Source organism: Chiloscyllium plagiosum, unplaced genomic scaffold, assembly GCF_037043375.1.
Source record: "Chiloscyllium plagiosum isolate Xiang-an unplaced genomic scaffold, Cpla_swu_hap1 HiC_scaffold_8, whole genome shotgun sequence".
In the NCBI taxonomy this organism is placed as follows: Eukaryota; Metazoa; Chordata; class Chondrichthyes; order Orectolobiformes; family Hemiscylliidae; genus Chiloscyllium; species Chiloscyllium plagiosum.
This window is the reverse complement of record NW_028270146.1, coordinates 7,496,196-7,509,391: the sequence shown is the minus strand read 5'-3', so window position 1 is coordinate 7,509,391 and position 13,196 is coordinate 7,496,196. Positions and strand designations below refer to the sequence as shown.

Genomic DNA, 13,196 nt, shown 5'->3' with positions numbered 1-13,196 from the left:
ATCATAACTTGCAGCTCTATTCAAAAAAGAGCAGGGAACATCCTCACAGTGCCCTGGGCCAATAGTTCTTCCATATATGACATAATTAAAAAGCACCAATATCAGCTCATTATCTCATTTCTGCGATTTCAACAGAAACGACACTTTGAAAAATACGCAATGACATCCAAGTGCTTCGGAGATTCCCAAGACTGTAAATGCTTGTAAATTGTAGGTCTTTATTTGAAACAAATCTATGGATTGAGAAGAAACTCAATGCATTCCTTCAGCCACTATTTTTAAGAATTTCAGTTTGAATTTATTTTTTGCATTTTATAGCCAGCCAACAGAGAATAATTTGTCAGGTCCACACAGGAATTGAAGGTGAAGGCATGGAGGCATTTGTTGTTTACAATATTAGGTATTAATTCCAAATTGATGCCAAAGCAGGTAATTATTATTTTTAATCACTAAGGGAGAAAAGATGAAGGTGAACTGACAACTTGTCCAACTTTAACGGGAAACAACCATTTAATGGGATTCAGATTCACAATCACTTGTTTTTTATCTGGATTCCAAACTTACAATTACTTTCAGTATTAGCGATTGGTATGTGATAGCACAGCACAGTCTATGCTCTCTCCTGACACAGTGTACACTTGTACTGCTGGCTGCTTATCCACAGTTTAAGCTGGTGTGGAAATCTCACACATCTCACATTAATTCTTCAATGAAAACCAAGTGACAGCACAGATTCACCCTACCTTGCATGTTCCTTTATGAACAGTGTGATTTAATAGCTTTGTTTGGTAAAATTGCTGCAGCTGCTCTGTGTAGAATGAGCAGTAAATGTATTCTGCTATTACATAATGTAATATGAAAAGGGTTCTGTTAGCACTTTGCAAAGCTGTAGAGAGACAGCGCTTGATATCAGGAATGGCTCATTGTATCTGATGTTACATGCTTGTCTCACACAGCTGTGATGTGGCACAATTTGGTCAAATCAAGGAATGCATCAAATCTATAATGGCCCCGATCACTCTTCATTTGACAACACTAACTCCCCTGAGTTTGTTCATTTTTATTTTTTTATATAGAAAAACACTGATCCTATGGAATGAACAGAAAAGATATCAAAGCAACTCAAACCAGTGAATCTACAATCAGCAATCAACAATTTAGAAAGAGGCCATGGATTTTCTTCCTGTGTAACTGAGCTGACGGCATGGGCACTCCCTGACACTCTGACATCACACTCACCGTGAGGACTTAGTACTGAACATAACTGATCATTTCTGCATGGTTTCAAACAACAAAATGGACCTTCAGCAGATTAGACAATGACGACTTCTTGCAGACCCCTGCCTATTGGAAATTAGCATCTCATTGTTTAGAGACATGCTATCACACCAATTCCAGTAAAAACCAGGCACATGGAAATGTGGGTGCACTTGTGGAATTTTTTTTCAAGTTGGCATTCCCATGTGACATTCCCACATTTTGTCCCCCAGATTTCTAAACCATCTCTCCTACACCCTATTGTTTCAAGCATCTCTGCTCCACAGGATGGTAGGTACACAGGAATAAAAAAAAACTAAATTATTCAAATGAACTGTAATAAATAGCAAATTCTGTACAAAAAATAAACAAGGAAACAAAAACTCAAAAAGCCAAGAGTTGCCATTTCATTTTCAAATAGCTACTGATCAAAAAAAAAGTTCTTCAGTCACACATGCCTGAAAACTGTCGTCATGTCACGAGCCAGGCAAAGACATTCCCAGGCTTTCGCGACTGCTTTCCTAGATCAAGCCGGTCACACAGGAGAACCGGGCTCTGCCACCAAGCTGTCTGCCTTGAACAGAACAGGAAACACTCCCAACTTTCCGACCGGCTTCAATGCTCCTTCGGGAAAGTGCCATCATCCTCCATCATTTAGAATCCATCATCCTCCTCCATTTCAAAGCCATAATCTTCAAGAGAAAGATAAAGTCTGTCAGCCTTCCACAAGTGTAAATTCTCTCTCACATTTCTCCTGCTCAGATTCTATCTTCCCTCTTCTCCTTAACACATGAACCCAGACTAAGGTACAGTTTTGCAGGCGCCTCACACTCCCTCAAGTGGACAGTCCTCTCAAATTCAATTATAACAGAAAAATGCTCTGAGGTGCTTTGCAGTTGGATGTTTGTAGAGTCCCAATCTATTTAACCTTTGCTCATAAGACAATCCCTCCATCCCAGAGATCATCCTAATGAACCTTCGCCGAACTGCCTCCAATGAAATTACACAGAGTATTAAATCTGTTCTTTCCATCCCATGGTTGACCAGGACTCTCTACAGTTTTACTGCCTCCTGTTGGCATTTGTTGGAAGGATTCACATGTTAATACCTCATCCGGTGTTTGTTATGAACACATCATCTGTGGTCATCAAGTCCCAAGTGAACCCAGAAGTTCTGGTGCAGAATCAGGGACATTGCCCACGGCACCACAAAACTTCCTTTGAACTTCTAAAGTCCCTCTGTAGCCTTTCTCCTTTGAACATTTTTTTTTAAAACACTCACCATTTCCACCGATAAGCTGCAGTGCACTGAGGCAGTTCTCTTCCTCTTCTTCCACTTCCTCCTCCTCTTCCACCTCGTCCTCATTATAAACCACAGGGCCACTCTCGACCAGCACTGCAACAGGCTGCTCTACCTGACTAGCACCAGGTCCTGAGTCAGGAGCCTGCAGGAGACACAGGATGAAAAATACATCAGTGTAATCATAGTGACTGCCCTTCACACACATTCAGAGACAGGCAGCAGTGTGAGGGCCTCCAGACACACCAGAGAGAGAGAGAGAGCGCGCGCGAGCGCGAGTGACCAACAGCAAGACAGAGACAAAGATAGAGACAGACAGACAGAAAGAAAGCAAGGGGGAGGAGACACACACACACACACACACACACACACACAGAGGGAGAAACAGAGAGAAACAGACAGCGAAACAGAGACAGAGGGGAGAGACAGAAGGGCAGAGAGAGCAAGAGGGATAGATAGAGAAATAGAGATAGAAAGACTTGGAGAATGAGAAAAATAGAGGGGAGAGAAAATGGGATGCACAGTGAATGCTGAGGACTCCCAGAGCCCCTCTACTGAGATTATATTACTGTGGTGGCTCGTTGGCAGTGGAACAGGGGAGACTGGGGATAGAAGTTGACGAACAGTAAGTTGACGAAAATGATTTTGAAAGTATAACTGCATCAAGCTGTTGCTGTGTTGTCTGGAGGACAGCTCCTCTAATCCGAGCACCAGACCTGACTACAGCAAGGAGTGATTTTCAAACATGACTGAGTTGGGATTACACAATTCTAATCCTGATGTGATTCCTGGACCATAACCACAAGCACAATCCAGTTTCCTAATTTGTCCTCCGTCTTTTAGCAAGGTGTCCTATGCTTCCCTCTTACTACAGGTTGAGTTTCCATCACCTCTTCTCAACAATGGCTTAATTTAATATAACAATTTTAGGATTCCAAGCTAGCTCGCAGGCCGTGTATAAAACAAAGAATAACACTGACCTACATCAGGACTCGTCAGGTGAGATGAGTAAAGACTTGGGTTTGTTGTCGACTGACAGTGACTGCAGTGAATTGTTAATGGCTTATTGTACCAAATGTCCCCAGGCCGGTGAAAGGTGGTCAATTTGTTCGACAGTTTCAGTGCTTAATACCGGAGACTTTCCTGGGGTACTTCAGCAAAGTGTCAACCATATGGGGATCTTTAATAAAACAATGATCTGAGGATGATGAAGATCTGAAAGAAGCAGAGACTGCTGGAGAACTCAGCAGGTGTGGCAGCATCTGCGTTTCCAGTGACATAGTTTCAAACAATGTTCTGAAGAAAGGTCACTGGATTTGAAATGTTAACTCTGTTTCTCTGCTCAGATGCTTCCCAGACCTGCTGAGTTTCTCCAGCAATTTCTGTTGGGGGACCTCGAGTTGCTCTGACTACTTTAAATCAAGGCAGAGTGATTGCTTTAATTTGGGCTTTTGCCTGAAACATCGATTTTCCTGCTCCTCAGATGCTGCCTGACCTGCTGTGCTCTTCCAGCACCACTCTGATCTAAACTCTGATTGCTTTAATTAGCAGGATTCCAGTCTTACGTTGTAAAGCCTAAATTTTCAGATTGTACCTTTTAGTTAGGTTTCTGTTTATTACTCATTTATGGGGTATGGGCTTTGTTGTCCATCCATCTCTAATTGCCCTAGATACCAGGGAGGGGTACCGTGATATACTTGCACATTAGCATTGAGAGGAAAGAGATATGACAGGTTTTAGCATCTTGAGGTGGATAAATGCCCAGGCTCCATGACAGGTATCCAACGTTGCTGCAGGAGATGACGGAGGAGACCGAGGGGCTCTGGCATTAATTTTTAAATCCTCTCTGGCCACATAGGACTGAAGGACAGCTAATGAGGTACCATTATTCAAGAGAGGTGGTAGGGGTAAAGCAGGAAACTGAGCCTGTTGTCAGTGGTAGAAAAATAATGGAAACCTTGTGAGGGACAGAATTAATCTCCACTTGGAGAGGTAAGGATTGATCAAGGATAGTTAGTATGGCTTTGTACGGAGTTCATATCCAATAAATTTTAATTTTTCAAGGAGGTGACTAGGTGTGTAGATGAGGGCAGTGCAGTAAGTCTTGTGATAAAGTCTTACATGGCAGGTTAGTTAAGAAGCTAAGAGTCCGTGGGATCCAGGGCAAGTTGGCAAATTGGATCCAAGTTGGGATAGTAGCAGGAAGCAGAGGGAGATGGTTGAAGGGTGTTTTCAGGACTTGATGCCTGTCTCCAATGGAGTACCATAGGGTCGGTGCTGGGTCCTTTGCTGTATACAAATATGAATGTAGGAGGTATGATCAATAAGCTCACAGATGGTACGATAATAGGTGGTGTAGCAAATAGTGAGGAGGTAGCCTAGGGCTACAAAACAATATAGACAGGCTGCTCAGATGGGCTGAACAGTGGCAAATGGAATTTAACCTGAGACAGAGAGAGCACATGACATGCACACACTACAGGTCAAGTGCTGGAAAATGGGATTAGAATAGGTAGATGATTAATGACCGGTGTGCATAGGATGGGCCAAAATGCAGTTTCTGTTCTGTAAAAAGCTCCAACTCTATTTTGGCCAAATAATGCTAAATTATTATAAGGAAGAACCTTTTTTTTGAAACACAGTGGCTTAGTGGTAAAGCCGTGGAACTCCCTGCCCACTCCGGGCAGGGGGGAAACACTGTATATTGGAAGTGGAGATGGTGAATCATTTCAAATCGGATAGGAACTCGACAAAATAAATTTCTATGAGTACAGGAGTAGAATGGGGAAATAGGTCTGAGTTGCTCAATAGCGAGTCAGTCCAGTAACAGAAGGCTGAATGGCTTTTGACTGGATATGAATGACTCTATGACATGGACAGAAATGCACTGAGTATTGCATAGACAGCTGAGATTTACTCAGTTAAGGCTGATTGAGGGAAAAATGACCTCAGCAAAGGGCAGGTGGGAAAATGAAAGTGCTGCCTCACCACTTAGCCATCTATTATAATTCCAGGGTATATATGTAGTCCTTATGTCCACTGCTTTTCTCACTTGGGATTAAATATAATATCCCAAACTCTGCGATCGGAAAACCCAGCACAGGGACTTAAGCAAACATCTTGCTGGTCTCAGGCTGAGTACTGGATTAGGCTACAGATCTAGGGTGGCACGGCCTCACAGCACCAGAGACCCGGGTTCAATTCCCGCCTCAGGCGACTGACTGTGTGGAGTTTGCACATTCTCCCCGTGTCTGCGTGGGTTTCCTCCGGGTGCTCCGGTTTCCTCCCACAGTCCAAAAATGTGCAGGTCAGGTGAATTGGCCGTGCTAAATTGCCCGTAGTGTTAGGTAAGGGGTAAAATGTAGGGGTATGGGTGGGTTGCGCTTCGGCGGGTCGGTGTGGACTTGTTGGGCCGAAGGGCCTGTTTCCACACTGTAAGTAATCTAATCTAATCTAATCTAATCTGACCACTGAGGAGCTGGGAGAAGAAACGTGGCGTTGTGGTCGGAATTCCCGAAATGAAAGCGGAGGGATGGAGCGGTAGACATCTTTCACAGTGGTGTAGCAGTGGTCTAAAATGTTCGGGCCCCTTGTGGGGCAGGTAATATTCTGGTGGTACTTGGGCAACACCTTCCCTAGATTGGCTTGACTGAAGTCGCCAGATAAATGCGAGGTGCTGCATTTTGGGAAAGCAAATCTTAGCAGGACTTATACACTTAATGGGAAGGTCCTAGGGAACGTTGCTGAACAAAGAGACCTTGGAGTGCAGGTTCATAGCTCCTTGAAAGTGGAGTCGCAGGTAGATGGAATAGTGAAGAAGGCGTTTGGTATGCTTTCCTTTATTGGTCAGAGTATTGAGTACAGGAGTTGGGAGGTCATGTTGTAGATGTACAGGATATTGATTAGGCCACTTTTGGAATATTGCATGCAATTCTAGTCTCCTTCCTATTAGAAGGATGTGGTGAAACTAGAAAGGGTTCAGAAAAGATTTACAAGGATGTTGCCGGGGTTGGAGTATTTGATCTATAGGGAGAGGCTGAACACGCTGGGTTTTTTTCCCTGGAGTGTTGGAGGCTGAGGGGTGACCTTATAGAGGTTTATAAAATCATGAGAGGCATGGATAGAATAAATAAACCAGGTCTTTTCCTTGGGATGGGGGAGTCCAGAACTAGAGGGCATAGGTTTAGGGTGAGAGGGGAAAGATATAAAAGAGACCTAAGGGGCAACTTTTTCATGCAGAGGGTGGTACGTGTATGGAATAAGCTGCCAGAGGAAGTGGTGGAGGCTGGTACAATTGCAACATTTAAAAGGCATTTGGATGGGTATATGAATAGGAAAGGTTTGGAGGGATATGGGCCGGGTGCTGGCAGGTGGGACTAGATTGGGTTGGGATATCTGGTTGGCATGGAAGGGTTGGACAGTAGGGTCTGTTTCAATCCTGTACAGCTCTATGACTATGACTATGACAAGGGGTTGCTGAGAGACAATAGTGAATGTGAAGACATCACCACTCTGTGTACAATATTTAGGATGGGTTGACAATTTAACAATTTAACAAGTTAACAATTTAACAATTTAACAAGTTACCTTTAATTCTTACTAATTATCACTGACACTACCTGTCTGTTATATCAGGAAAAACGTGTGCTAATCTTCGGTAATCAGCAACAGCCATTGCAATAAAACACAATTCCCCAGGTACTTTATCAGATTGGGTCTGAAAATTAAAATGTTTTTAAATTCTTATTAAAATGTACCAATGCAAATTAATCCATTAGAATTTTTTTTAAAAAAAGCTAACTTATTAAAAGATTCGAAACAATCACAATCTTGAGCCTCATTTATTTTGACAATGGAGACGACCCTGGTGTGAGTGTGTGTGTGTGTGATTGTGTGTGTGTGTGTCTGTGGGTGTGTGTGTGTGTGTGTGGGTGTGTGTGTGTGTCTGTGGGTGTGTGTGTGTGCACGTGCGTCTGTGTGTGCGCGCGCGTGCATTACACACACACACTGCAGAATGTCACCAATACCAGAGGTTTGGACAACGCTGATGGGAGGGAGGGAGGAGGGTAGGATTGGGAGGACATTGCAAATGAGAAGGCAGCTGTCAAAATTCACCTCTTGAAACCATTTTACTTTGTAACCTTCCTCGCCCCGGACTGGTTTTGTAACTGTTCGCACAGCTACTCCATATAATGACATCAGGGATCCCAAGCTAGACTGACCGAGGAGCAGTACAATCGATGTTTCGGGCAAAAGCCTTTTATTCCTGATGAAGGGCTTTTGCCCGAAACGTCGATTTTATTGCTCCTCGGATGCTGCCTGAACTGCTGTGCCCCTCCAGCACCACTAATCCAGAATCTGGTTTCCAGCATCTGCAGTCATTGTTTTTACCTATTCTATGATTCACCCCAACGATAGCAAGAAGGTAGTGCCGCGGCATCAGACCTCAGCAGTGACCCCAACGACTGCAGTCCCACAGCACTGACAACCAAATGTCTGCAGTCCCTCAATACTGATCCCCCAACGACTGCAGTACCTCAATACTGACCCCCGAATGAGTGCAGTCCCTCAATACTGACCCCCCAATGACTGCAGTCCCTCAATACTGACCCCCCAATGACTGCAGTCCCTCAATACTGACCCCCCAATGACTGGAGTCCTTCAGCACTGATCCCTATGGGAGGAGTTCCTCAATACTGACCCCCAATGATTGCAGCCCCTCAGCATTGACCCCCAATCCCACAGCACTGACTGCAATCCCACAGCACTGACCCCAAAATGCCTGCAGTCCCTCACCACCAATCCCCAATGACTGCAGTCCGTCAGCACTGACCCCCAATGTCTGCAGTCCCTCAGCACTGACCAATGACTGCAGTCTCACAGCACTAACTCCCAATATCTGCAGTCCCTCAGTACTGACCCCTAATGTCTGCAGTGCCTCAGCACTGACCCCCCCAATGACTGCAGTCCCTCAATACTGACCCCTAATGTCTGCAGTTGCTCAATACTTAACCCTCAAGGACTGCAGTCCCTCAGCAGTGACCCCAACGACTGCAGTCCCTCAGCACTGACCCCGAGTGATTGCAGTCCCTCAATACTGACCCCCAATGGCTGCAGTCCCACAACACTGACCCCCATGTCTGCAGTCCCTCTGCATTGACCCCCAATGTCTGCAGGCCCTCAATACTGACCTCCAATGACTCCAGTCCAACAGCATTGACCCCCCATGTCTGTAGTCCCTCTGCACTGACCCCCAATATTTGCAGTCCCTCAATACTGACCCCCCAATGACGGCAGTCCCACAGCACTGATCCCCCAACGACTGCAGTCCCACAGCACTGACCCCCATGGCTGCAGTCCCTCTGCACTGACCCCCAATGACTCCAGTCCCTCAACACTGACCCCCAATGACTGCAGTCCCTCAATACTGACCCCCCAATGACTGCAGTCCCACAGCACTGACCCTCATGTCTGTAGTCCCTCTGCACTGACCCCCAATGACTGCAGTCCCTCAACACTGACCCCCAATGACTGCAGTCCCTCAATACTGACCCCCAATGACTGCAGTCCCACAACACTGACCCCCATGTCTGCAGTCCCTCTGCAATGACCCACATGTTGCAGTCCCTCTGCACTGACCCCCAATGTTTGCAGTCCCTCAATACTGACCCCCCAATGACGGCAGTCCCACAGCACTGACCCCCCGTGTCTGCAGTCCCACAGCACTAACCCCCATGGCTGCAGTCCCACAGCACTGACCCCCATGGCTGCAGTCCCTCTGCACTGACCCCCAATGACTCCAGTCCCTCAACACTGACCCCCAATGACTGCAGTCCCTCAATACTGACCCCCCAATGACTGCAGTCCCACAGCACTGACCCCCATGTCTGCAGTCCCTCTGCACTGACCCCCAGTGTTTGCAGTCCCTCAATACTGACGCCCCAATGACGGCAGTCCCACAGTACTGACCCCAATGTCTGCTGTCCCTCAACACTGACCCCCAATGACTGTAGTCCCACAGTACTGACCCCAATGACTGCAGTCCCACAGTACTGACCCCAATGTCTGCTGTCCCTCAACACTGACCCCCAATGACTGTAGTCCCACAGTACTGACCCCAATGACTGCAGTCCCACAGTACTGACCCCAATGTCTGCAGTCCCACAGTACTGATCCCAATGTCTGCAGTCCCTCAACACTTACCCCCAATGACTGCAGTCCCACAACACTGACCCCCAATTTCTGCAGTCCCTCAGCACTGACCCCCAATGACTGCAGTCTCACAGCACTGACCCCCAATGACTGCAGTCTCACAGCACTGACCCCCAATGTCTGCAGTCCCTCAGCAGTCACCTCCAATGTTTGCAATCCCTCAGCACTGACCCCCCAATCAGTGGAATCAGCAAAACCATGGTAAGAGGATTTGACATTTTAAAAATCCATAAAAACTGAGTAAGGGCTTGTTACCGGGTTATTTGCTGGTTTTTTCGAAGGTACTGAAGAAATCAGGGGCCGAAGTCTGGAAGAGAAAGGAGAATTAGTCTTTGAGTTGGCGTTTTCAGTTTGAGCCTTTAATATTCAGACCAAAATCAAAGGGTGGACTGAATTGTACACTTCAAAGTAATAATCCTGTTGCTCCTGTTTCACATTAAAGCGGGTTCAGTGGTCCTGAAGTTATACCTGCGTGAAAGTTTTAAATGTACAACAGAAAAATAATCAATTTAAACATGGTCAATGTTTTGACTAATCTGTGAGGTGGTATATCTAGCGTGTTCAAACATAGCTCAGTATTAGTGTGTGTGAATAAGACACTAGAGAGATGGGCTTCAACTGAAAAGTGAATATATTAGAGTGGGGTATAAAAGGGAAGTGTACTGTCCATAGCTGAGGCATGATCTCGGTTTACGAGGCTGCGCTGGTGGAAAGGCTGATGAAGTGAGCAGTGGGAGAGACGTGTCTGGAGATAACAAAAATACACTTTGACCACTGGAACAAGACAAAAATAAAAAGCTGCAGATTTTGGAAATCTGAAATGGGAACAGAAAACGTTGCGCAGTTCCAGTGTCATCTGTGAAGAGAGGAATAGAGTTAAAAGGTTCACATTTGTGACCTTTCATCAGACTGAACATTACTAGCTTCACCAAGAGAAATCATCTCAACACTATTCACCAGGCCGACTCTCACTTGATGGACCTTGTCAGTGAGCAGGGGCAGGAAAACACCATGTGTCACTGCAGGAGGAGCTGGTCTGGAGATTACATTTTATTGGCGTGATTGGCAGCTCTTGTTCACACAGTATCAGAGAAACTACAAAGCCAAGGCACCCGAGGGACACCAGCTCCTAATTAACTCACTTAGGAAATGATCTGTGCTTAATGAGGGGGACTGCTCCATGCTGCTGTCAGAAAGGCAGGCACAGACTGGCTGACACAGAGTGATAGATCGGAGAGCTCTGTGTTTCCTCAGGACTGCTGCTTCATTGTATAATTAATTTCCAAGGTTATCTGAAAGGCCTGTGGCAGTTTGTTTAATTGGGAAGCAGCTTTTCAGGAATTTAGCCCCTTACGGTTTAACTAGAAAATTGATTTGTGTTTGGAGATAAGTTTGTTCTTTATCCTTGCACAAAATCTCCCAATCACAGCACATATCCTGGAGTGTTTGATGGGGACAGTGTAGAGGCAGCTTTAGTCTGTAACAAGCCCTGTGTTGTCCCTGTCCTGGGAGTGTTTGATGGGGACAGTGTAGAGGGAGCTTTACTCTGTATCTAACCCCGTGCTGTCCCTGTCCTGGGAGTGTTTGATAGGGGACAGTGTAGAGGGAGCTTTACTCTGTATCTAACCCCGTGCTGTCCCTGTCCTGGGAGTGTTTGATAGGGGACAGTGTAGAGGGAGCTTTACTCTGTATCTAACTTCGTGCTGTCCCTGTCCTGGGAGTGTTTGATAGGGGACAGTGGAGAGGAAGATTTACTCTGTATCAAACCCCATGCTGTCCCTGTCTTGGGAGTGTTTGATACGGATAGCGTAGAAGTTGCTTTACTCTGTATCTAACCCCATGCTGTCCCTGTCCTGGAGTGTTTGATGGGGACAGTGTAGAGGAAGCTTCACTCTGTAACTAGCCCTGTGCTGTCCCTGTCTTGGACGGTTTGATACGGACAGTGTAGAGGAAGTTTTACTGTGTGTCTAGTACTGTTCTGTCTCTGTTCTGGGAGTGTTTGATGGGGACAATAAATGGAGCTTGATTCTATATCTAACCCTTTAGAAACATACATTATGACTTTCCTCACAGTATACCAAGTGCATAAACATTATCTAGGAGAAAGTGAGGACTGCAGATGCTGGAGATCAGAGTCAAGAGTCTGTGCTTATGCCTGAAACGTTGTTTCTCCTGCTCCTTGGATGCCGCCTGACCTGCTGTGCTTTCCCAGCAACACACTCTCAAAGCATAAACATTATCGTCAGGAATGGAAACCTGACTGCCGAGGTGAAACTGAGAGAAGACGGCCATCACCAAGATTCTCATATTTCTCAGTAAATACCATCTGCCTTAACTTTGGTGGGATTTTTGTCTACTTTGTTGCATACTCAGGATCCTCAACTTCTTTCAGATTGTTAATAAACATGCACAGGTAAATTCCTGTAATGCACAGAAAATAAGGTCAAATCACAATCAAAGACAGCATGTTTTAGTAAAATCCCAAATACTGCTAGATGGAGGACAGATCATCACTTGTTTCAGGTCATTCCCAAGTCTCATGACTCTGAGCTCACTCAGCAGCATTAAGAATGCAACCATTCACCTCACATCAGAGAATTCTCCTTACTTCAAAATTACAACAGCAGCTAAGCTCAAAGAAAGGAAACACTCATGGGAGGCAAAGACTGGGGATGCCCCTTTCCAGAAATTTACGTTTGGCAACTTTATTTGGAGATAAACACTGAATAAAACCATCTGAATCTTGATTTTCTGAAGGTACCAGCTGGTCTGAAAATGTTTGCTTCAGGTTTGCCTGGAATCAACAGTTCAAAAATGCTGGGTGAAGCAGCTGTCAATTGTTCTGCCAACTGACTGACAGCCTGAAATGGCTGTGAAAAGGGTGATTTTTCTCTTTGTGTAACAAGCTGACGTGTCGGCTGAAAAGCTGACAGGGTAATGTTTGGAGAAATGAGGACAAAGGAGAGAGTCGGGGCACAGGGACACTGAATGGCTGATCCTCACCCAGTTACAAACACTGTCTCTGTGCAGTGACTGCTGCTTATTCCAGTGCGTTAGTGGGCAGAGAGTGGGGGAGATGTGTTAGAGGTTACTGTCAGAGGAACAGTGCTTTTCAGAATTAGCATGGTTACATAATGGTGAGAGAGCAAGGGTACACAGAGATTTACATAAATATGTACAATTGTTGATGTACTACTGAAAATGAAAAAAATCACAGCTCAGCTCTTGACATCATTCCCAGACAGGAGTCACTGGAAGCAATTGGTGGGATCCCAGCAAAGAGGTTCTTCAACCTTGACCCTACCCCCACAGCGATCAAGCTGGAGACGAAAAGAGGAATTTTCAAAGGCATGAGAAGTGATTTAAGAGAATGCTCAGGGTGAGCTGTTCTGTCCTGTTTGTGTGCCTTAGCATTTCTGCTGCTGAAA

General features: G+C 45.5%; 1 protein-coding gene across 3 annotated transcripts in view; it reads right to left on the bottom strand.

Moving 5' to 3' along the window:
• Window positions 1-1,578: 1,578 nt before the first annotated feature.
• LOC122553334 (BRF1 general transcription factor IIIB subunit b) overlaps window positions 1,579-13,196 on the bottom strand; it is a 476,022-nt gene continuing 464,404 nt past the window's right edge. For all 3 annotated transcript variants that reach the window (XM_043696898.2, XM_087989567.1, XM_087989568.1), the window contains 3 exons: window positions 10,024-10,075; window positions 2,539-2,701; window positions 1,579-1,949 (listed from right to left, as the gene is read on the bottom strand). In XM_043696898.2, the coding sequence (XP_043552833.1) occupies window positions 1,912-1,949; window positions 2,539-2,701; window positions 10,024-10,075 (253 nt within the window). In that variant the 3' untranslated portion in view covers window positions 1,579-1,911. The remainder of the gene's footprint in view (window positions 1,950-2,538; window positions 2,702-10,023; window positions 10,076-13,196) is intronic.